The sequence below is a fragment of the Cephus cinctus genome, unplaced genomic scaffold (assembly GCF_000341935.2).
Source record: "Cephus cinctus unplaced genomic scaffold, Ccin1 Ccin1_scaffold0629, whole genome shotgun sequence".
Lineage (NCBI taxonomy): Eukaryota > Metazoa > Arthropoda > Insecta > Hymenoptera > Cephidae > Cephus > Cephus cinctus.
The window spans coordinates 451,999-476,277 of record NW_014333270.1 but is presented as its reverse complement, the minus strand read 5'-3'; the positions used below and the strand labels follow the sequence as shown (position 1 = coordinate 476,277).

Genomic DNA, 24,279 nt, shown 5'->3' with positions numbered 1-24,279 from the left:
AAGAAGTAAGCCGTAACGATTCCATCCTTACGATATTTTTCGGCACTACGGCTTACGTCTTACGGAGAAAAGTGGAGGGAACAGTACTAGATTCTGATTGAATGTTTTCCTTACGCTTACGCGTTAAGTCGTTACGTCGTTTTGTGTGTAAAGGCCTTAAACATTTGTATGGACGTAATGCGCTAACAAATGTGTATATTCAAATAAATTTCAAAGTTATAAAAAATGAGTAAAAAGGAGTTATAAAGAAGAAAGTGCTCTCCATAGAGGGGTCTCGAACTATAGACCTCCCGATTCGTAACCGGGTGCTCTAGCCAGGCGCCAGATACGTATGGACGTAATGCGCAAACAAATGTGTATATTCAAATAAATTTCAAAGTTATAAAAAATGAGTAAAAAGGAGTTATAAAGAAGAAAGTGCTCTCCATAGAGGGGTCTCGAACTATAGACCTCCCGATTCGTAACCGGGTGCTCTAGCCAGGCGCCAGATACACATGTTTCTTTTACTTTTTTCGGAAGTTGTATTTCTAGAATTTCATCGTTTATTCAACTGCTTACTATTATCGTTTCGCTTACTTTACATATAAGCAGAATAATATGAAGATGCACTCCAGTTAAGAACTTTTGCGCCACCCTTCTCCACGTGGACGAACAAAAGAGAATAAAATAAACTTTGGGCAACCTAAAAAGGTTAAAAGAGAGGAACCTTGACAGATTATTGACTCAGCTACGATGCTCGTTTAATACTAAATTAAATTTATTATAGATATTTATCTATGATATTTCAAAATTTCTGTTTGAACTGTTCTTGGTCGTTTCATTTACCAACGAATTTCGCCATTCATTGTTTAATGTTCATTTTCAGCATGATAAGAGGTAAAGAGTGAAAACCAATATTTCTATGCATTTATTATAACTTTCAAATTTATTTGAATATACACATTTGTTTGCGCATTACGTCCATACAAACGTTTAGGGTTCGGTTAGACGGAAGACTTTGCTGTTCCGCCCGCTTGTCAAGAACGGTTTGTGATGGGCGGCAACTTGATCCTCACCACCGACCAATCCATTCATTTTCGCTGACTGCAATATCGGTTGGAACGATGATCATGACCCGCGCGGCTACTCGAAATCTGTAACATCGACAGAGGCGATGATCACGAAATCCTACTCCTGGACTCGCCGCTACGATTTAGCGCCATGCTTTTGGTATCGCCTAAAACCGGAGAGTTGTGCATCTCCCCACTCATCTCTGCCAAAAACAGGCCCATTGGCAATCTCCCTACTCATCTCTGGTTGAAACATAAGGAACATCGCAGCGTTGTACCGTTGTGCATTTCCCTACTCATCTCTGCTAGTAGATCGAACGTTGTACCTAAATCGTAAAAATCAGAAAAAATTCTTATTTCACTTGACTCCTTTAGTAAATTTAAAAACGTCAATGGTAATCCGTAAGGACTGGTATATAGTGGTTTTACGCAGTGATAAAATAAAAAATTTTGTTATTGAAAAATGGGAAGAAGAAAAAGTAAGAGAAAGCCTCCAAGCAAAAGAAAGGCTATAGAACCTTTGGATACGCAGTTTAATTGCCCTTTTTGCAATCACGAAAAATCCTGCGAGGTTAAGATGTGAGTATAATCAAATTCGCGCCGTTTATATTATATGACTTGAGACTGTTAATTTTTATTTATATTTTTCAGGGACAAGTCAAGAAATACTGCACGAATTACGTGTAGAGTGTGTTTAGAAGACTTTCAGACGACTATAAACCTGTTATCCGAACCTTTGGATGTGTACAATGATTGGATTGATGCCTGCGAAAGTGCTAATTAATATAATCATTAATTTCCATATTCTAAGAGGCTTTTGACATGTATTATTGCAATGGACAGACTTATATTACTATGTATAAAATATAGATATTTAAATCATTTTAAACTATGTATGTGGAAACTGCTTAAAACAATTCAAGTGGTGAGACTATTCCGCAAGTGTATAGACATGGTTTTGTAAAGAATATAACTTTATACAGCAAATGGCTAAATTTAAGGGAACGTATGGAGCAGTGCTTAATTATTAAGTTCTATAAGTATCTTGCGGTTGTATATTTTCATGCTTCCAACGACTTGATTAGCATGAAAGATCAATTATGACATGAGTAAATTATATTTAGAAATTGAAATGAAATTGTATACATTTGAAAAATGGACACAATAAACTTAATGGGACCAATCGTTAATTGGCTCCCTGTCAATCTATTCTTGGCACATAAAATGACAAAAAAAGATTAAGTCCTCTTAATAGGTAATATTTACTCTTGAACATTGTATCTACTTAGACACCTGCATGTCTACTTTCATTGATGATTGACATGGTCATGGACTTTGATCCAAGCGATCCATTGTGAATTTCGTCATTTTTCTTTCAAGTACTGAAACGAATTGAATACTAATAAAAGAGACAATCATTCCTAACAATATTCTACCCTGTTGCAAACGGAAGTGCGTTGGATGTTGACAAAATGGCGGGCGAGCCGAGTGTCGTACACTCGGTGGAAAAAGTTGGTGGAAAAAAATGCCGCGACAAGCGAGAAGGAACGACGCGTGTGCACGAACGTAAAATTGATGCTGCTCACAGATTTCACCGTGTCGTCGTATACTGCGGTATAAACAAAAGTAGTATGAATTTCTTAGGACGTTTGTCGTACCGGGAACCCGCTGGTTCGCCAAAATAATCGGGCGTCGGTGCCTCCGCGATCGTCGCGGCGAACAACGACGCTATGGCGTCCATCAAGTGTGTGTGTCATTATTTTTTATCCGCAATTAATGACTAATTAAGGTGCCACCTCGTGCTCAATATAGCCTGTTTAACGCCGGGTCGCATCGCATTGTACATTTCTGTCGGGGAATGTGATTTCCTGGTGCGTTCGCCAATCAGACGACCTCCGGGAATAACAAACGTTCGGAACCGAGTTGGCTTACACTCCCTGTTTGACAGCTCCCATCTCGAAACCACGGAAACCTCGTTTTCGGGATATTACAAGCGGGTCGCTGACACCTTTTGCGCGTCCCTACGTACACGAGGGTGACTACGATTATCCTAACCCCAAAATCTAGCGGCACAAAAACTTTCTCTTTATTATTGACTGTCGCTTACAGTGCCGAGTATATCTCTCTCCTGCCACGTATTAGTATATTTCTTGTTTCAAAAAAGACGTTCGTGTCCTTCCTCGTCAGGCGGGATTCTCCATTGTTTTCATTTGGTGTTCAAAGGATATTTTGAATTGCTGGTGAGTATATTACGTTATCTTGTGCATTTCGCTTTAGTGCATTTAGTTAATCCCTGCCATTTTTATTATTCATGGACCTCATTTCTGTTTCACGTATGAAACCATAGAATTTCTTTGTCTGCTACGAGTCTTTAATGCCTGGACAGAAGCTTGATCCGAGTTTCAAACTCAGCTGTAATATTTTTATGTTCTTCAAACATATATTGCGGTACTGGTACAGATATGCTCTTTACTAGCACCAAACAAATTTACCATTGCGCTTACTGACTTTCTGTTATCACTGTCAAGTTTCAAATAACTATATTTGGCTTATTTAATACCATAATCATATAACACACATTTGCTAAGATCAATCAAGTATCTTGGCTCGTTTTATGGTAAGTTTTCTTTGTTCCGTTTTTATTTTTATGAAATATATAATTTTTTTTAATATTCTCTTACCTATATTTAAAAGAAATTCTCTTTTTTTTCAGGACAGGCCTATATTTGCGTTATGAATGGCTCGTTCAAAGGCATGGTGCAAGTGCCGATGGAAATATAATTCTACCTGCATTTTGCACACTAGAATTGTTCTATGCTCTTCTGTTGCAATTCATAGAGTCGGATCACACATGAATGAAACATACACAAGATGTCTAGTGGCTTGGATAGCTTTCTAACACGAATTGGAGACGTCACGATAGAGCGTGTAAATTCTTCTGATAAAAATCAAAGGATCTTCGATACTCCTTCTAAAATGAATGGCGATGAAGCTGAATCCCGAACGGTCATAGAGGAAAATGAGAGCTCTGAGGAATCGAGCGGTGATGCCTCTGAACTTGAACATGAAAAGAAAAATGATTCTTTATTAGTGGACGAAATTGAAGAAATTCACACTGAAGGATCGGGTGACGACATGGATCTGGATGACACTATCGATACTCAGATAGGCGTAAGAATGGAGACAGAGAGGCAACAAGCACCGTCACCGCAGGATGACGACGTAGAAACTGTTAATATTTTGGATACACTGCCACTGGAAGGTTCGTATCAATTGTTAATTTGAAGAATAGGATAAATTCATACTTGTGTAGCATTAGTCGGCTTTCTTCCACAACAATGTAGGTAATACGGAAGTCTCAGGAAATCAATAACTTGTCCTTAATTATAAAAGTGAATTCGTTGACTCGTTCCTTCTCTATCAGCTAAACTAAAGTGGTTTGCAATTGATTTGAAAACTGCAAGATGCAAGATGGCTAGTTTCATTTAAATGGCAACATACTTCACAATTATTAATTAATGATTTATAACTATGAGTGAAATAAGAATCTCTTGTCATCGAACGCAATTTGTTTTGGATGAGAATGATTAATTCCTCGTCAATATCCGGGTATCCATTATTAATTGCCGGTTTCTTGTTTCCTTTCGGATTATTTCACAATAACTTTGAGAGAAAGGGTATGTCTTACGGTATCGAGAGTAGCTATCCGTTGATAACCGGCTATAAAACGTTTTAGAGATTTCGGAGCCGACTGAACAGTTTATGCTTGTTTCTCTCTTTTTTTTTTTTTTTTTTTGTATTAAATTTACAATCATACTCTGTGAAGGAGCTCCAATCGAAGGTCAAGAGGTAACGGAAGCGGATCTCCTGGGAAAACCGATCTCCAAGGAAATGGAAGGTGAGGATTGCGAGGACAACGAAAATGAGAAGACGGATAGTCAGTCGGGCGGTGATGATAACGCAGAAGGAAATAAGAGACGCGCCGATTCAGAGAATTCGGATCCGGCAAAGAAAAAGCAGAAGAAAGAAGATGGCTATGATTCGGGCGACTGCGAGACAAAAGCCGAGAAGAAACTCTCTAACATGCGACGAAACATCCGTGAAGTCATGGATGAAACACAACTCGACGAGGCTACGCTGGCAGCGCAGAGACAGGAAATGGAACGTCTCCGTCGTGTTCAGGAACAGCAAAGAATAATTCGCGAAGTGCAACGACAGATAGCCATCAACCGACAAAATAACAAGACTCAAACTCGCGTGATAAGTCTCTTGCAAGGCAAGCAGAATCAAGCAGGGACCACGATTTCGCCCTCGTCCTCATCCTCGTCCTCCTCCTCTTTCCCCTCCTCGACGTCGTCCCAAGTTCGTCTGCCAAGTACGGTTCTGCTCAAAGTGAATTCCGGCGCAGGCTCTGGCTCCGGCATGCAAAGCAATATTGCAGTTCAATCAGGCCAGCTGCAGAGGAGACAAATGGATGCCATGCGCTGGCAAAAAGGTCGTGGAGGTTATCAACCTGCGCAGACCTCAATTTCTCGAGTACAGAATCGTTCCACGGGTCCACATATGCTTCAACAGAGGATCCGAATGATGACGCCATCCGTTAGTATCTCACCGGTGGTCCCCAAAAAAGAGCCTATGGATAGATCGGAATATTATTCGGACTCCGAGGGTACGGACGCAGAAGCTGACGAAGCTCTTCGCGAGAAACAAATTCACACGATGCGCAAGGTCTCGGGTATTCCCAAATCCCAAAAATCGGCAAAGGGTAAGGATGTGGTAACGATATCCAGCTCCAGCGAGAGTTCCGATGACGACTGCATTGTTCTGAGCGATCCGAGTGGCGGAGAGGAAACCGATACGGAGGACGATCCATCGAATTCAGGGATGCATACCAATGATCGGTACAACATTCCGGACGAGCATGGTCGAGTTTTAATCAACGTTGGCCATCCTGATACAGAGCCGGATGTATTCCTCGCGCCGCAGGTTGCGCGCATTATAAAACCTCATCAAATCGGCGGAATCCGATTTCTCTATGATAATATTGTTGAGAGTATCGAGAGATATAAGACCAGTTCTGGTTTTGGCTGTATTTTAGCGCACAGCATGGGCCTCGGAAAAACACTTCAAGTTGCCAGCTTTTGCGACATTTTTTTTCGATGCACAACTGCCAAAACAGTTCTTTGCATTATGCCGATCAACACTCTGCAGAATTGGTTAGCAGAATTTAATATGTGGTTACCGTACGAAGATCCCTCCTTGGAGAGGACGGAGAACAAAGTGAATGTTAAATTGGAGCCGGGTACCGAGAACAAGCAAGAAATGAAAGAAGAGACCGGAAGCGATGTGTCGAATATGTCAAGACCTATCAGTACAGAATCAGCTCACCGCATCGGACCAGATAGTGGCCAGCAACCGGCCAATATGTTGTCGGAAAATTCATTTTCTCATCAAAGTTATGATATGCAGAATATGGTGTCTAACCACCATCAGTATATGCAAGAGACTATGACGAACAAACCTATTGGTAATCCAAATAATCATAATATGATTCAGAATTATCATGGCGACATGTCGCAGAATGCTATGTATGCCCCTAGTACTAATACGACGGGGAATTTTGAATTGATAAAACCAGATATGGATAGTCGCTCTGTGCAAACGGGAATCAATGTCGCCGCTACTCCCAACTTCAGAATGGACAGCCATATTTTGAATCCGGCGTATCCTACAATGGATAATCGTGGACAGGGATCGATTTATTCGGATATGGAGAACCGCGCTCCGACTTCAATGTATGCCGGATTGGATAATCATCCTACAGCACAGATGTATCGGTCTTATGAAAGTTCACCAGCAGCGCAGACATTTTCAAATTTTACGACAAAATCGGAATCCGAGCCAGCGGAAGTGAAGAAAGAAGGAGGCCAAATTTCCGAAATGAACATTAAGAAAGAGCCGGAAGATCCAGTGAAAAAGGAACAAGTCACAACAATGACTAAAGAAGAGACTTCGGAAGACAAGAAGGACGTCGACAGAGTTAAGACTCCCTTTAGCGTGGATGCACCAATAGGAATGGAAGTGAGACCACGACACTTTCGTTTGCACATTCTAAACGATTCTCACAAGACAATGTCAGCTAGAGCCAGAGTTATTCAGGACTGGCAGAAGGGCGGCGGGGTACTGCTAATTGGATACGAATTGTACAGGCAGTTGTCTCTGAAAAAACCGAATAAAGCAAAGAGGAAACGAGGTCAGCCTTTCAAGGACACTGTGGACGTCGAGGAAGAAGACAAAAACAAAGGATTGTTGGACGAGATGCATGGTGCCCTGGTCAGTCCTGGCCCGGATCTAGTAATTTGCGACGAAGGACACCGTATCAAGAATTCCCACGCCAGTATCAGTCTTGCTTTGAAACAAATGCGTACTAAGCGCCGGATCGTCCTTACTGGTTATCCACTTCAGAATAATCTTCTCGAATATTGGTGCATGGTGGATTTTGTGCGACCCAATTATCTGGGTACTAAGAGCGAATTTTGTAACATGTTCGAGAGACCAATTCAAAATGGACAGTGTATCGACTCCACGCCGCAGGACATTAGACTCATGAGATATCGTGCTCATGTGCTGCACGCACTTCTTGAAGGCTTTGTACAGCGAAGATCACATTCGGTATTGCAAGTGTCGCTGCCACGAAAGGAGGAGTATATTTTGCTTGTGAGAATGACACCTCATCAACGAAAACTCTACGACACATTTATGAATCAGGTGGTAAAGACGCGCGCGGTGCCAAATCCACTCAAGGCATTTGCTGTGTGCTGTAAGATCTGGAATCATCCTGATATCTTGTATCATTTTCTACGTAAGCGCCAGGCCAACGAAGAGGACGATCTGGACTTGGAGGAAACTATGGGTGAGAAACCTGTACCTGGTGCAAAACGTAATAAAGCGCGACAGACAAGAGGAGAACCAAAGAAAGGAAAGAAATCTAACCCTACCATAAAAAATAAGCCAGCTGCCAGTGTGCAACCAAATTCGTCATCGTCATCGAGTAACGATAACGTCGAGGGGGATAATGTTCACGCTAATCAGAAAACCGGAGTTTATCCTAATTATCCCATGCCAGTGTCTAATTCGGGATATTCTAATTCCGTTCCTCAAGGTCCTTATAATCCTCATGGATATCAAGCGTACCGTGCAAATGATCAGAATAATTATTACAGAACCGATGCCACTCATAATGAGTACAATGAGTTTTACAGTAATCATCAAGGACAACAGAGATATGGGAATCAATTGTTCCAGTCGTATCCGCAGACTCCAGGATACAGTGCCGCATCCGCGTACGCAAATCCATCCCAGAGTTATCTTCCGAGCAATGATCAGTCTGGTAATCATTCCCAGAGATATCCTGCAGGTCCATCCAGCAGCAATGATTTTCGACCTGATCAGAATATAAGCGGTACTTATGAGACACCAGCAGGTATATATGCTCGGCAGTCGTATCCTTATCAGGATCAAAGTCGAAGCTACGCCTCAAGCTTGAATCAAGGATCCAACTACAGCCAAGTGACAAATCAGACGCAATCCTATCAAAATCAATTGCCGAGTCAAACTTCTAGTTTACCTATATCAGATTATCCTTCTTATACGGCGTCTAATCAGCCCAGTCAGAGTTACACACCGGTCGCGGGTCAAGGTAATCAGCTGTATCCAAGGTCGGATGGACAGTCTGCACCGAATTCGGGAATGACATATACCGGTTCTGGACCAAATCAGAATATATCAAGCCAGAATCAACCGACAGGTGGCTATCTCCAAAATCAGCAAAATCAGAATCCACCGACTCAGAATCAAAATCGTGGCTTCTCACCGAATCAGCAGGGGTCTAGTGCCTCTATGCAAAATCCCACTCATCCTTATCCATCCTCTCAATCCGGGCAAAACGTTCCAACCATGCACAATGAACCTCACGGTTATGCATCCAGTCAAGTGACACAAAATCCTCCACCGCAAACGCCATCGCTTGGCTATCCAACGAGTCAGCAGAGTGCTGCCGGTTCTCTGTCGCAAAATCACACTCATGCATTTATGTCGAATCAGTCGAATCAACCTCCGGTCACAACAAATCAAATCCGTGGATATTCCGGAGCTCCTCAAGGACCACCTACGAATCTACAATCTACATCAAATCCAACCAACCAGAATCAGAGTCACGGTTATACCACGACGGATCAGCACCAGCAGCAGCAGCAGCAGCAGCAGCAGCAGCAGCAGGTAACTGCTCCATCAACGGCCCAAAATTCTATTCATGGATATCCCTCGAATCATTTGGTGCAGACACCAAATTCACAGAATTCTGCGCCTACGTATTCTTCGTCACATCAAAGTCAGACGCCGACATCGGGTAACCAGAATCATGTTGGTTACCCAACTGGACAGCAAACTCAACCCACCACTCCGCAAGCTTCATCTCATAGATACACTACCAATCAGCAGGGTCAGAATTCAATATCTCAAGGTCAATCGCGTGGCTATTCTTCGAATCAACAAGGATCGAATCAAAATCTCAGTCAAAACGATCAGATGTTCTCGCGATCCAGCGAAGGTCAGCCAGCGCAACAGAATTACACATCGGCTGGTAATACACCCCACGAATATTCATCGGAACGAACAGGAGGAGCTTCGTCGAATAATTCAACTCCAAATTATTCTACGAATCAACAACAGGCTCCTCAGAACTCGGTCTTGCCAAATTACTCCTCTGACGTGAGTCATCAGAATTCCGTGGGACAATTCAAGGGACCTGATGATCCTTATTGGCAGAGGAATTATTCACAAACATTTCGTCATGATCAATGCAACGATACTTACTACAGAGAGTCTAGCGTGAATCGTTATCAAAATAATTATTTTCAGTCTTACGATTATCAGGGTAATCAAAGCGAAGATATGAATTCAAGACCAAACGAATCGAAGACTCCGCAATCAAGCGGGACCAGTGGTCACGTGCAGAATCAAAGCAATTTTGAAAAGAGTAATAAGGAAGCGACGGCTAGTGTCGGCGTGCAAAGTCAACCTGTGGCACAGAACAATATGTCGACTAGCAGTACTGGTTACAACACAGCAGATTTAAATCGTCAAAATTCAGCCGCGCCATTGTCAAGAAATGTTCATGGCATTGTGAACGCATGTCATGCTGGGACTTCTCGTTTGGGTCAGAATGCAGAAGGCATCAAGGAAGAGGAACGCGAGAAGGAGGAATCCTTGGATAAGGAGAAGGAGGACAAGTCGGACGATGAGATCCTTGCGAAGGATGAGGAAAAGGACTGTAAGAGCTCTCCAGGCGGCAAGGAAGATCCGGGAATACCGTATGATTGGGCGACGGAATTGATGAAGGGCTACGTTCCCGGACTGATTGACGCATCTGCGAAGATGACTCTTTTCTTCTGCATTCTGGAGGAAGCTATTCGATTGGGCGACAGAGTATTGGCCTTTTCCCAATCGCTTTTCACCTTGAATCTAATAGAAGACTTTCTTGCGAGGAACAGTCTCAAGTATCCTGATGGTCAAACCGACGCTTGGGTGAAGAACATAAATTATTACAGATTGGATGGGAGTACCAGCGCATTGGAACGAGAGAAACTTATTAATGAGTTCAACAATAATCCAAAAATTCATCTCTTCCTTGTCTCGACTCGCGCTGGCTCTCTGGGTATCAATCTCGTAGGAGCAAATCGCGCTATCGTTTTCGACGCGTCCTGGAATCCTTGTCACGACACTCAGGCCGTCTGTAGGGTCTATAGATACGGCCAGCAGAAACCGTGCTTCGTGTATCGATTGGTTACTGACAATTGTCTCGAGAGGAAGATCTACGATCGACAAATCAGCAAGCAAGGAATGGCGGATCGCGTTGTCGATCAGTGCAATCCTGATGCTCATCTGTCTTTAAAGGAAGCAACGACTCTTTCCTGGGATTGGGAGGAGGACAGTCAGGTCCAAGATTTTTCGCAGTCAAAGGACAGCTATACCGATGAAGTGATGCATTGCGTATTGGAGCGGCACTCGTCCCTCTTGACTAAACAGCCGTTTCATCACGAGAGTCTTCTGGTCGATCGAAAGGACAAGAAATTGAGTCAGGCTGAAAAGCGGTTGGCGCGTCGTGGATACGAACTCGAGAAAATGGCTGCTAATTGTTCCAGGCCCAGTTATAACTATGTACCTGGAAATACGGCAACTAGAGGTAAGTCTAAATTCGTTATAATGTTCAACAATTTGGTTTGTATACAATCTTGAGACTGGTGATGTGCGAAGCACGCTACCATCAGTTTAATTGTAGATGGACAAAGACACGTGATACTTATATTGATTGAAACTCATTTGAATTTTAGCCGGTGGACTTCAAATAAGGGCCATAAGAGGTGGAGAAAGTGCCACCACCCCGAAGCCCGTAGCTTCTGTCAGACCCATGCAACAACGTGGAGCTGAAGGCTTGGGAGCACGTGGTGTTACCGGGAGTAGGTGGATACCGGCAGAAGTGTGGCAGCGACAGGGCATGAGTGCTCAGGAAATGACATTACCCCTGGACGTTGTCATTCCAACTAATTCGCCAGACAAGGGTAGCATCGTTCTTAAAGCTGGTCAAAGAGTAATGGTTCTCAAAAGCCCAAAAGGAATTTATATGCAGCTTGAGTCTGGCAAGATTATAGCCATAAGAACTGCCCTGAAAATCAATCAGCAAAAACGCGAAGAGGAGCCTAAAAAAGGTGATTAATTACTTAAGATTTAGAATAAAGCGTATTAATGATATTTTATTACACAGGATTGTCTTCAATAACGCAAAGGAACTCCAAACCGGAAGTTGGTTTCCCATTGAGGAATAACTCAGCAATATCCATAATACCAAAGTCATCGTCGAGTACACACGGCAGTGGTCGACCTTTAAATAGGCCCGGAAGTGCAGGTTACAGACCATTCGCCGATAAGGAAATGGCTAGGAGGCCGAAACCAGTAGCCACTGCGGCTGCAAAACCTTATCTGAGTCAAGTGACTTTGACTAATCAAGTGTCTCTATCAAGATTACCTAAGGTAAAACAAGAACCGGTGGATAATTCGTCTATCGGAGAAAATTCCAATTCCTCGGATGGTCAATTGAGAACGGAGCAGAGAGTGGAGGAGGTGAGGTTAGAGGATGTTGTGGCAGAAGTTAGTTCTAATACAGAGTACAGTCCGTCTAATATGAGTCGATCCTCGAACACCGATTTGGCGGACAACGCGGCCCAGAAAGCTGCTGACAACAGAACTCATAGTTTCTCTTCGGATTCAGCTGATCCCAATACTCAAAGCGCCCAGGCTCAACGCAATCAGCCAGAACCCGAAATGGTCCAAGAACCTGATCAACAAACATTAGCGGGTGACAGTAGCAAGGAATCGACCAAAACAGACCCTTTGACGGATTATGGACAAGTTTTCCCCAGTCAAAAGAATGAAACCGATAGTCCTAATGATGATATTATTATAGAAGAGCCGCCTCCGCCTCTGCCACCGCCACCGCCACCGCCACCCCCACCCCCACCGCCACTGCCACCGGCACCTCCTTCGATCGTTCAGAGGATGGATACAACAAAGAATAACGCAGACTCATGTGTCATCTCCATTGCTTCCGTGTCCGCTGGAACAAGTACGACGTCTGTTAAAGTAACAGAGTTAAACGTTCGGGAAGGTTCGAAACAAGCAGATGATCAAGCTCTCTCTCAGGGTCTTTCTCAGAATGCAACGCAGAGTATGGTACACACTCTTTCACAGGGCTTGTCCCAAGCTGTTGTATCCCAAAGCGTTTCTCAGGCCGTGCCGCAGGCAGTGCCCCAGGGTTATCCTTACGCCCAGTATCCTAGGTATTACGATTATGCGGATCCTCGATCACGATCGTTGTCCAATCCTTACGGGACATATTTCCCAAGTGTTCCCCCTCACTCGGCGAATCCCAGACTTCCACTGGAGGCGACCAAGTCACAATCTGAGACGCGAAAGCCATTGGATGAAGGGACAATCACTAGTATCACGCCCAGTATATTTTCACAAAGTTCTGGCTCTACTGCCAAAACGGCAATCGAGACGACCGAGTCCAAGAGCACCGAGACGACCACGACGACGACTACGACGACGTCGTCCAGGGACGAGACCACCCACGTTCCGACTGCGTTCAGTCATCCCACAAACACTCGGTACCCTGGGCCCTATCCCCCAGCACCTTATGATCCGTATGCGCAGCATTATTCACCAACACCTGGCTCCTCTGCGGCTTATCCACCAGGTGGTGAGTACAACTATTTTCCCTCTACGTCAGCTATCAAGAGGTAGAAGACAATCTAAGTGATGTCGTATGTGATATGTGTGACGTAGGAGCCCCTGGTTATCCGGCGTATGGAGGACCAACCTACAACACGGAGTACGCTCGAATGTATTCGGCCTTCCACGGTCCTCCTCCTGCAGCGGATCCCTACATGCATAGAGCCTATGCTCCGCCACCACCCTCTACCCACCCTCCGAATTATTATCCTCCGTTTCCGCACCCTCCGCCGCCGCCTTATCCTAATTACAGTTTCTTGCCGCCCTATCCCAATCCTAACATGCCCAGTGAACCGCAGCCACCTCAGTAAACAGACTCACGATGCGTTCAAGATGGTAAACGATCATTTTCATTATATTTACGAGAGGCGAATGGACGCATTAGAAATCTTGCTGCTAGCGATTCAATTTCAGAAGCACGACAGACTGCGAGACTATGCTACACGTCAATCTTTGTCACTGGTCCATGTTAATGCATCTTCGGAGCTTCGTCTTCGGATCTGTCAAACGATTTAGCGATATTTATCAGGGATCATCACGATTCATGCAAGGGATAATCATTCTCGTCTAAACAGTAGAGTCGCTTTAAGAAGTACGGTGCGTTCATTTTCATTGATAATTAATATAGTTCCAATCTTTCCAAAGGTGTGATTCCCTCCTTACTTTTGATCTGGTAGAGCTAGATACGGAACGAGAAGTCAAAAGTTTAAGAATACTCGCGAAAGATTTTTATATTCGTTTTTAAGAGTGTCTATTAGTTTTCTATCCACTCGAATATATAACACACACACACACACACACACACACACACTTCTTGTTTAAGTTTTTACCATGATGTCTTAGCAAGATCATTTATCTAAATCTTAATTGTTGAGTTTATTAGAATATTAAACGAGGAGTGAATCTCGCCATTGGAGGAGCAGCAAGCGGGAAATAAGCGTTACGTTCTTACCATCATAACACACACAAACACGAACACAATGTGCAATGTCATTCTTGTACATGTTTTGTAGATATCAAGAGGAAAAAGTCGTCGTATAATATGTTATATAGTTTCAAAATTCGAACGATCTGTGTATATTTATAACGGTACAGGGTGAGATGTAGACTACGCCAATCTCACCGCAAAAAATATTTTCCGATCGGATGCGAAAATAGATCAATTGAAATGAATGCGGCGGATATCCGGAAATTAATTGATCAATTATCCAACGCTTACACACTGGAGGCGAAGCACGGGAACAGTAATGGATGTTTGCCAACTACGTGCAATTGATATTAAATGAAAATCCTTTTCTTCTCCGGTGATATTAATGTTTGTGGATATGTGAAACACGGTACGATTATCCTCTTTTTATTATTATTATTTTGTCGAAATTTTTTTTATTTTTTCGTAATTTCCGCCTCTTTATTTACTTCTTTTTTTTAAATGGTATATCGCCACAGCAAACATATCCTTAGAGATGCTTTTCTTACTCCCATTAGGAATATCTTTGTACGAGTATACATATTTTTTTGTGTAATTATTTTCATTCTCTTTCGGTCTCACGTAGTATATGTAGATTAGTTGTCAGACGTTGATTTTCTTTATCTTCTTCCATTTTCTACTTGACATTAGCGTCATTATCCGTTGAATCGTATATACATGACTCTTACGTATACTTTTATATAGGAAAGAAAAGAGATTCTAAGAAACTGTAGACTTTGGTCCAGTCAAGGAGATACGAGAAAAGATACAATCCACAGATACCATAAAAATCACGTTAAAATATCGTTCGCATCATTATGAAATCGAATCGCAATAAAATTATTTCTAGCGCATCGTCATTTACTTTTCACGAGCATTATACGTACAGTATTCATTCTCGAAACATTTAGCAGCCAGTAGACACAAGTTCACGCAGCATCCTTAGCAAGTGTATGTATATGACTACGTATTACTAGATAACGTTACGGTTTTTTCTTAAGGATAGGTAATCTTACGGTAGCAATGTAGGATTGTTGTTAACTAGAGGAGTGTGTCCTACAAATTAATAACTATCTTGAGGACGTAGGTAATGAAAATTCTAGGGAGGGCTTTGACATACTCCAGTGCGGCTCTGCAAGCTCACCACTGTGATATTCTGTCGTGGTCTCTTGTGCTCGCATATTTTTTTTCGTTGTTATGTCATCCTTATCGGGGTAGCCATCCTGTAGCTGAATTTGTCTGATCGGATGGTCGAGCGACGAGATCGAGTTGCAAGATATGCGCAATGCAAAAGACAGATAAAAAGATGGAGATGAAATGAAATATATTAAATAGCCGCTTCATGATTATCTCGGGCTCGTCGTGCTCGTATCACTCGTTCATTCGAGTGTACTAGTTATTTTCGTGCTTTTAGAAGAAATTCCGTGAACAAAATAAGAGAAAATCATGGGCACAAGGTTTTTTAAATAAATTTTTCTATCTGAGTTTCACGTCCGCATTGAAAGTTATCCCGGCACTTCCCTACCTAAGCTATCATAGTCCAATTATTATAATGCAGTGAGCACTCACGCTGGATGTATGTACTATGTCATAGCATGTGTATGAGCATATAAATACATACGTACGCATATGTATAGTATACATGCTCTGATACACTCGATAACGTCGCATTCATCTAGGATTGCGTCTCTGTTGATTGTTCGCAAATTGGAGTAGTCGAACTCCTTTTGTCAGTTCGTCTCGTCTTCGTTGTGACGAATAAGATTTTTTAGCTTTTAAGTGTACAGGTATTAAGTGACGATTGGGATGTTTCGATGATGATAATAAATAACGATATAAAGAGAGACGTGTCATCTCCATGGCATTTACGGACAAACGACAGAATCCATCGTGACGCGCGAGCTACACATCTTTTACGAAAGTATCTTTTTCTCTTTCAACCCCCCCCCCTCCCCTCTCAACCGTTCGGCACCCCTCGGTCATTCTTCCTTCCCTCATCTACCTGTTGCGACCTTCTTATTCTTGTAATTTTCTTTTCTCCGCCATTTACATATCTGTAAATATCCATTATTTACGTTTCATACTTTATTTATTATTATAGATTATCAATAATTGCTTTTTAATGTCGGAATATCGCCCTTATGTAAAATAAATTGTTTACACCGATGAATATTGTTTCAATATCGTATATTATATCATTATATCGTAAAATCAAAAAAACATTTTCGTTTCTAAGACGTTTATTCTCTCTCTCCCCCTCCCCTCCATCTTTCCCTCGTTTTTTCTTTCACACTTACTCTCCCCTATTGCATTAGTAAGAGAGAAATCTACGCATGTAAATGCTTAGTGTAATAAATCGTCATTTCAATGTCAAAGTCGTAGGATTGTAATTAAATGGTCCGATCACGGGGAATCTTTACGAAATCAGAGAACTAATTATGTAAGCGTTCTGAATTCCCAGATGTTTTAACGCGTCTATCAGAAAAATCGTGTTGACTTGTTCATCAGTTTTTGACTTTTGTCTTGATTCTGTGTACAATGTAACACGTTGTAGCACTTAGTGCTGGGTTTATTGAAAAGTTATAATTAGTAAATTGATTGTTAAATGGGAATACATATTATAGCGCTATGGGAATTTTTACTAAGTTATAATTCTTCGATTGTAATTTTTCTATAAACCGTGCTACGGTGTATGAGAAATAAAATTATAAAATTAAATTAAAGTTCTATGAATGCTTTCGCCTATCGATGCTCTCTGTCTCTGTCTCTCTCTCTCTCTCTCTCTCTCTCTCTCTCTCTCTGTCACTCTTTCACTTACTCTCTATTTATGCTGGAGAGGTTATATTATTTTATATTACTGATTTTCGGTAAGTAATATCAATGTCGTCGTTCGTTTATTAAACACTTAGGCTAGTACTTAAGGTGTGTTCTGAATTTTATACTGACAAATTATTATGAAATTACGTACATCTACCTCAGATATACATATTCAGATGAAAGGGTGCTGGCTGTCCCATGTATAGAAGACAAAACAAGAACGACGGAATCCGAAAAATAGTTTGTTGGTGATTGACCAATCGTCTTCGTTCCGAAAATGTCAAAGAATGCCCGGGTTCCCCATGTACCATATTTTTTAGAAAACGGGCTGACATTCTAACCTTAAAACTTTGATGAATTTTACGAATTCCAAATCTTTGCATTTCAATCTATGCAATCTTATAGATAATTAATATTTAATGATTTTTCTAACAATATGTGTTCTTATTATTGATTTTAATTAACGAAAATTGATTTTAACACTTTCCGCATTTCCGTTTTTTCTTCTACGTGGGGAACCCGTGCATCGTTTGACATTTTCCGAACGAAGATGATTTGTCAACCCTCACGAAATTATTTTTTCGATTCCGTCATTCTCGTTCTGTCTTTTATACATAGGACAGCACCCTAAGGACACAGCGATGGTCGCAGTAGTGGCAGTAAATTTCGGGACATACGTATACCTAGTAACACTGAATTACAAATTTACGTCACAACGATTTGTTCGGCAAGAGTTATACTATCAGAAGCAGTTTATTTTTTCGAATCGAATAATACATTCAACGACCAGCGTTCATCTAAATAAAAAACATAAATATTTTCAAATGATGTATTCGACGATATGCAATCCTGCATCATTCGGTCTGTCTCGTTACTTACACTTTTTGCACTTTTCAAAAAGTGCACATTTTTACTGGATGATATTTTTAAGTAATTAATGAGAATCTGCACTTTATAAAAAGTGCAGTACGTATAGGTAATAAAAACATACTTATTATTTATTTTCGCGTGCGTTTCTAGATATAAATATTTTATTGCTGGCACATGTGAACCTGACGCAGCCTGACGTGAGTTCATGTCGAATCGCAGTGACGTATCGAGAGATTACAGTGCCCCGACCTTTCCTTTCACCGCGAAAGTCTCGTTCATTATATGTGGTTCAATGTGGTTTTACCACGGTTTTACTTTAGTGCCTCCCATTTTTGTGATATTAGGAGAATTGTGGGTTTTCACGAATGCAGATTTTTTTGTACAGTCTTCGATTCGCATGCAAGCTTGCGGCTAGTCGTTTCTGTCACAGCCATACGCTCTACGATCGGAAAGTCGTCAGAGAGTGCGGAGCGAACGTGAGGTTATACGGCGATTCCAACTGGGGTTCGAAGAAGCAGCATAGAAAAGTGAAATTACATTTCTCTCTCGTTATGAGCGACCCAAAGATCGAGGAGGCCTTGGCGCCATTTAGAGCAAAAGTTAAGGAACAGGTATTTGTATTAGACCATATGGTGGTTCATTTGTTTGGTATATCCTGGTGCAAATTTTATAATCTAAGCATGTGAAGCACTTCAATGAAACTGTGAATCCATGTTGATAGAGCCAGTTAAAGTTAATCTTATTTAGCTAATTAATACATCAATTTCCGCTCTTTATACATATGTATGCTACCAGGTCGAATCTTTGATAAATAATATTCTAAGAAATTAATTGCTTATTGTATGTTATAATGTGTTTTAAGGGTGATCTGGTGCGTCAGCTGAAGAGCGATGGGGCACCAGAATTGGATGTCAAAAAAGCTGTTGCAGAACTCAAGTCACGGAAAAAATTATTGGAAGATAAAGAATTATCTCTTATTCCTGACGCAGCCAATTTTGATAGATCAAAGATGGAGGATCTTCTCAAACGTAGATTCTTCTTAGATCAGTCTTTTGCCATTTATGGTGGAATCACTGGGCAGTACGATTTTGGTCCTATGGGCTGTTCCCTCAAAGCAAACTTATTGAGTGCTTGGCGGAACTTTTTTGTATTGGAAGAACAAATGCTAGAAGTGGACTGTTCGATTTTGACACCGGAGCCAGTTCTAAAAGCATCCGGCCATGTCGACAGATTTGCTGATTTAATGGTAAAGGATGTGAAGAATGGGGAATGCTTCCGTTTAGATCATTTGATTAAAGCACACTTGGAAAAAGTAGCTGCGGATAAGAGAACTGATGAAACTACTCGCGCTGAATGTACAGACATCATCATAAAACTGGATGGTATGACAAAGGACAATATGGCTGCAATCATGTCAAGGTTCAACATGAAATCACCGATATCCGGAAACGATCTCACAGAGCCTATAGAATTTAATTTAATGTTTGGAACTCAAATTGGTCCATCTGGTCTCACAAAGGGATTTCTCAGACCAGAAACAGCTCAGGGTATCTTTGTGAATTTCAAAAGACTGTTGGAATTCAATCAAGGCAAGTTGCCATTTGCAGCTGCTCAAATCGGAAATGCCTTCAGAAACGAAATCTCTCCAAGGTCTGGTCTGATCCGCGTAAGAGAATTTACAATGGCCGAAATCGAACATTTCTGCGATCCAAGCAACAAGAAACATCAGAAATTCAACTCGATTCGGAACACGATGCTACTTTTGTACTCGGCTTGCAATCAAATGGACGGAAAAGGAGCAGAGTACATGAAAATCGGTGACGCTGTTAGCGCGGGTCTTGTGGCTAACGAGACCTTGGGATATTTCATGGCCAAGATTCAACACTTTCTGTTGAAGGTCGGGATCGATCCAATAAAGTTACGTTTCCGTCAGCACATGAGTAACGAAATGGCTCATTACGCCTGCGACTGTTGGGACGCGGAATGTCTGACCTCGTACGGTTGGATCGAGTGTGTTGGCTGTGCTGACAGATCAGCCTACGATTTGACACAGCACACAAAGGCCACTGGGGTTAAATTAGCAGCAGAGAAGAAGCTGGCTGAACCAAAAGTCGTCGACGTCACTGAAGCTGTTCCAAACAAGGGCGTCATCGGCAAAGTTTTCAAGAAGGAAGCCAAGGCAGTCCTTGACACTCTCGCTGTGTTGGATAAAACTGAAATCGAGAATCTAGAGACGCAATTGATTGTTAACGGAGAGTACAATTTGTCACTGCCCGATGGTCGTTCAGTCAAAATTGCGAAAGACATGATTATCATAAAACGTTATCAGAAAACTCTTCACGTTGAAGAAATAACGCCATCCGTTATTGAACCCTCCTTTGGTATAGGTCGCATTATGTACGCCATTTTCGAGCATAACTTTAAGATGAGGGAAGGAGACGAGCAACGGACATACTTGAGTTTACCGTCCGTCGTGGCGCCTTTGAAATGTTCTGTTTTGCCGCTCAGCGGAAATACTGAATTTATACCTTTCGTTAAGAAATTGTGTAAGTAAATGATTGTTTTTCTCTCAATATTCTCGACGCATCGGTTTCTTTCACTATACAACTTTTTGCAGCACAAGATCTCACCAGAGTGGACGTTTCCCACAAAGTGGACGATTCTTCAGGCAGCATTGGACGACGATATGCGCGTACGGATGAGATAGCTATTCCTTTCGGAATTACTATTGACTTCGATACATTAAAAACGCCCCACAGTGCCACACTTAGAGAAAGGGACAGTATGGGCCAAGTTAGAATAAGTGTAAGTTTGTTCGGATGCCATATTATATTTTAAGCAAGTATTACCAATTTTTAATTGTCTCTTATCTTTGCGTGATTTCAGTTGAATGAGCTTCCTGGCGTCGTTAGAGATCTTTCTTACGGTAAAACCACATGGGCAGAAGTAGAGATAAAGTATCCGAAATTTGAACAGCAAGAAACCGCGAGAGCATAGCTCAATATTATACGCAATTGGAGATCATTATTGAAATGGCATTATACGATAATAGAGAATTGCACTACAGTAATTCGATTACCATTATCGTATTGCGAATCACATAGTGTTTTTGTCAAGGGTCTACCGAAACATCTGCTTTTTTTACTTTGGTGTTTCCTTACGGACGCTCAAACTCATCGACAACTTACAGGAAGATAAATACAATTTTACTATTTTATCCTCCAGTATTCTTATCGTTCTAGCTCCTTCCAATTATAATTTTTTTTTTTTTTAATACATTAGCAAGGATAACGGCTAACCTCAAACCGTACGTTCATCCGAACGAAATCTTCTCTGAAGCAGCATAAAAGACATTCAATGCTCTTTTCCCACTTTTCTTGGTCCACTTTTACACCTATGGCTTCTTGCAATTGTATACTCACGCGATTCACGCCTAATATAACATATTTGCAAGGGAATATCATTTTAAGGCTTCTGCTCGCAGTAACTGGCTGGATCAATTGTAATTTACTAATAAAAATAAAACTTACTGCATTTCTTTTCACGTATCTGACAGCACATCGCGCAGAGGGTTCTGAGAGTTTGAATTTCACCGACAAATTCGAAAATTTCCATTCGTGGTAAGCTAGGAAACAATTTCTTTAGTTGAGTGTCCAATCTTTCTCGATGATGCCATAATTGCAGGTACAAATGAACTGCAACGGTTAATGTTAAAATTGCATTTTCTATTTTCGCGCTTTCAATTGGCAAATCTTTCTACAATCATGAAATGGAATTTGGTGCAGAGTTGCACCCACACAGGGTTACACTTCAGACACGATAGAAACAGTAGAGTTTGAAGAAAAAAATTTTGATAACGGAAAATACGATTTGATGTCCATGTTATTAAATTTTAACAAATAAGTGAACACTATCCTCATACGGTAATTTATCATGGCACTATTTAAAACGTCATCTTATCCAATTAGCACGCTGGACTTTCTTCGAGTTACTGTTCTTACTGTATTCGGGCAAATTGCATCAACTCCAGAGGGCAATTAAAGATAATCAATTACAACTACATATTACCCAAAGTTTTAGGGTACCACTTGCAAATGGTTTTTATCGTACAATCCAAATGCCAAGGTTGCTTGGAACATATAATGGTACCCGTACTTAAAGCAAACGTATGGATCGGTGTAGCTTCAGTGTAAAATCTCTTGTGCATATCATATTTCGGAATGTCAACTAAAAGTAAAACAGAAATGTGATGACCAGTCTTGAAATCCTTATTGGTTGAATTTCGATCGTACTGAAAACGTATTGAACTTTAAGAGCGGGAGCCCAGAGTCGAGTTTCTCTCCAAGCGACATCAGGCATTGCGGATACCCTCACAATCTCGTTAGGATCAGCCATTACCGGAATTTCATCCTCGGGACAGAGTAATTGCAACCACTGCCATTGCGAGCCAAGTTTTCTGTCGTTACGATAAAGTAATGGATGCGTTCTGCTGACTTAACGACAGCTAAAAATAAATAATCTACTTTGCCAAACCGATAAGCAAGTCTCCGGTCGGCGTAGCCAGGTAGGCGTAGTTCAACGACAGGGTGGTCAGTTTCTCGAAGGAGCTTATCGCTTTGAACCAATTTGACTTCCCCCCAATAATATCTCTGCAGGTTTTCGAGCCCGAAGGATGCGTACTCGCAATGCGCAAGGGACCGACGTTCGTCTCGAAGATTTTCCAGCAATATAAACTTCTCATAGTTTTACTCGAATTTACAAGCGACAATAGCAGTCGGACTCCCTCGATTCTTTTAAGTCTCAGATCCTCCAGACACAAAGATTTCAAATTGGTCTGCTGGCTGCAACGAAATTCATCAGGCGAATGAGCATACAGGTTATAGTGAGGAACTGTGAATGAGTGAGTAGATAGATACCCGTATGTAATTTTCTTTTTTTAATGCCAACGCTTAATCATTAACGTTTAACTAGCTCGTACGTTCGAAAGCATTTCTGCCGATGATTTGTAATTATTGTTATTGCGCTTACGAGAAGAGAATGTGTAAAATGGTTTACCGAAGGCACCTTTCTAGCTGATTTATCATGAACCTTCTGCTCGATTCGTCGAAGGCGTCGGCTCGTAACAGTTCTCTTGAGATCGTTATTTCTGAGAATAATATTCTCTTCCGTAATATTCTACGCTAAAGAGAAGTTTGCGATTTACGAACTGCCAATAGGAAAGAGGAGCTGAGCGGATCCTTTTACTTGTTTAGTGCCTTCAAAAAGACGGAGTTCAGGGTCCTTTGATAAGAGAGCTGATGCTTCGACATCGACGAGTACAAGTACCAATAGAAACGAGCCTGGAGCGATTAAAATATTTAATTTCTCATTCTGAAAGGGTGGATAAGTGACTTTACTCCATCGTATTGTTTTCTAACCTCTCTGGTAGATAAGACCATATTTGGCATCGATTCAGGGAAAAGAATCTTTGCATGATTTGTTCTGATTTGCCAGTGTCTTCTGGGTAGATTGGTACTCCAGGTTCTGTTCAAAAATCATATTTCATAACCCCTTCGATTATTCGTTTCTAGCGTTACCTTACCTGGGAAGTTCGATCAAATCGTGAACCGTACAGTCTATCATAGAATTGAATGTCTTATTGTTCTCCTTCGAATTTTCGAACAAACACAACGTCCGAGCAGTCATTTTCAAGGAATAATTGAAAAAGATGTAGGTATTGAATTTTGCGCAAACATGAAAATCTCGAGCTCGCACCAGAAACATTCGATTGTTCGCTCGTCTCTTAGAAATGGCAGCAGGGCCAATATGATAGATGGGAGTATAATGCAATACCTGTTAAGGGCGCGATCTCAAGAAAGGACCGTTAACTGCGCCCTAAACTTGTCAAGACTGTAAAAAAGTTATCGGCTTACATGTGTTCTGTTATCATCTGCGCCGGAATGTACGGCACATTAAAAGGCCAGAAGACGAATTGCCCTGTTATTAGTCGGAGGTTAAACACCGGCACGATTGTGTCATACGTACACAATCGCATGTCCTATCAACTGTGGGAAGCTTTTACAGTTTAAAACGTACCGAATGTATGCTCAACGAGTCACTCTGTGACGTGAGTGGAAACTTTGAAAGTTGAACCCTGCAACGGAGTGGAACACGAATGCTTAATTAAACGTGCCTTATAAATTTGTAAGTATTTTTTCGACCACCAGCCAAGAGATGTGTCTCGGGGTT

General features: G+C 41.5%; 4 protein-coding genes across 6 annotated transcripts; 3 read left to right on the top strand and 1 right to left on the bottom strand.

Moving 5' to 3' along the window:
- Positions 1–1,208: 1,208 nt before the first annotated feature.
- Positions 1,209–2,030, top strand: LOC107269310 (transcription elongation factor 1 homolog). The gene is made up of 2 exons (XM_015743011.2): positions 1,209–1,628; positions 1,701–2,030. The coding sequence occupies exons 1-2, from the start codon at positions 1,513–1,515 to the stop codon at positions 1,831–1,833; spliced, it is 249 nt and encodes an 82-aa protein (XP_015598497.1). The 5' UTR covers positions 1,209–1,512; the 3' UTR covers positions 1,834–2,030.
- Positions 2,031–2,398: 368 nt separating this feature from the next.
- On the top strand, positions 2,399–17,082 carry LOC107269308. 2 transcript variants are annotated; one of them, XM_015743010.2, is made up of 7 exons: positions 2,399–3,289; positions 3,763–4,311; positions 4,876–11,292; positions 11,441–11,815; positions 11,872–13,365; positions 13,452–13,733; positions 13,812–17,082. In XM_015743010.2, the coding sequence occupies exons 2-6, from the start codon at positions 3,921–3,923 to the stop codon at positions 13,706–13,708; spliced, it is 8,934 nt and encodes a 2,977-aa protein (XP_015598496.1). In that variant the 5' UTR covers positions 2,399–3,289; positions 3,763–3,920; the 3' UTR covers positions 13,709–13,733; positions 13,812–17,082. The 2 variants fall into 2 exon arrangements, with proteins under 2 accessions (XP_015598496.1, XP_024942356.1); XM_025086588.1 differs by having other exon boundaries at positions 13,452–16,599.
- A 1,165-nt stretch (positions 17,083–18,247) lies between these two features.
- Positions 18,248–21,278, top strand: LOC107269314 (glycine--tRNA ligase). Its single transcript, XM_015743022.2, has 4 exons — positions 18,248–18,662; positions 18,914–20,597; positions 20,669–20,856; positions 20,938–21,278. The coding sequence occupies exons 1-4, from the start codon at positions 18,417–18,419 to the stop codon at positions 21,046–21,048; spliced, it is 2,229 nt and encodes a 742-aa protein (XP_015598508.1). The 5' UTR covers positions 18,248–18,416; the 3' UTR covers positions 21,049–21,278.
- A 6-nt stretch (positions 21,279–21,284) lies between these two features.
- LOC107269315 lies at positions 21,285–24,118 on the bottom strand. Of its 2 annotated transcripts, XM_015743023.2 has the most exons (9): positions 23,633–24,118; positions 23,469–23,574; positions 23,296–23,390; positions 23,107–23,226; positions 22,575–22,892; positions 22,344–22,507; positions 22,120–22,278; positions 21,582–21,746; positions 21,285–21,484 (listed from the first exon to the last, which is right to left on the bottom strand). In XM_015743023.2, the coding sequence occupies exons 1-9, from the start codon at positions 23,812–23,814 to the stop codon at positions 21,330–21,332; spliced, it is 1,464 nt and encodes a 487-aa protein (XP_015598509.2). In that variant the 5' UTR covers positions 23,815–24,118; the 3' UTR covers positions 21,285–21,329. The 2 variants fall into 2 exon arrangements, with proteins under 2 accessions (XP_015598509.2, XP_024942357.1); XM_025086589.1 differs by having other exon boundaries at positions 21,285–21,746; positions 23,116–23,226; positions 23,633–24,113.
- Positions 24,119–24,279: the final 161 nt, after the last annotated feature.

What these genes read in the sequence shown, in the direction of transcription:
- LOC107269308 (XM_015743010.2), top strand. Translation starts at nt 3,921, where the DNA reads ATGTCTAGTGGCTTGGATAGCTTTCTAACACGAATTGGAGACGTCACG. An exon ending in CGAAGAGGAGCCTAAAAAAG is followed by an intron (nt 11,816 to 11,871) that starts GTGATTAATTAC and finishes TTTATTACACAG; the next exon opens with GATTGTCTTCAATAACGCAA. An exon ending in TGCGGCTTATCCACCAGGTG is followed by an intron (nt 13,366 to 13,451) that starts GTGAGTACAACT and finishes TGTGTGACGTAG; the next exon opens with GAGCCCCTGGTTATCCGGCG.
- LOC107269315 (XM_015743023.2), bottom strand. Translation starts at nt 23,814, where the DNA reads ATGTTTCTGGTGCGAGCTCGAGATTTTCATGTTTGCGCAAAATTCAAT. An exon ending in GATTTGATCGAACTTCCCAG is followed by an intron (nt 23,575 to 23,632) that starts GTAAGGTAACGC and finishes ATTTTTGAACAG; the next exon opens with AACCTGGAGTACCAATCTAC. An exon ending in TTGCTTATCGGTTTGGCAAA is followed by an intron (nt 22,508 to 22,574) that starts GTAGATTATTTA and finishes TCGTAACGACAG; the next exon opens with AAAACTTGGCTCGCAATGGC.
- LOC107269314 (XM_015743022.2), top strand. Translation starts at nt 18,417, where the DNA reads ATGCAGATTTTTTTGTACAGTCTTCGATTCGCATGCAAGCTTGCGGCT. An exon ending in GAGCAAAAGTTAAGGAACAG is followed by an intron (nt 18,663 to 18,913) that starts GTATTTGTATTA and finishes ATGTGTTTTAAG; the next exon opens with GGTGATCTGGTGCGTCAGCT. An exon ending in TGGGCCAAGTTAGAATAAGT is followed by an intron (nt 20,857 to 20,937) that starts GTAAGTTTGTTC and finishes GCGTGATTTCAG; the next exon opens with TTGAATGAGCTTCCTGGCGT.
- LOC107269310 (XM_015743011.2), top strand. Translation starts at nt 1,513, where the DNA reads ATGGGAAGAAGAAAAAGTAAGAGAAAGCCTCCAAGCAAAAGAAAGGCT. An exon ending in AAATCCTGCGAGGTTAAGAT is followed by an intron (nt 1,629 to 1,700) that starts GTGAGTATAATC and finishes TATATTTTTCAG; the next exon opens with GGACAAGTCAAGAAATACTG.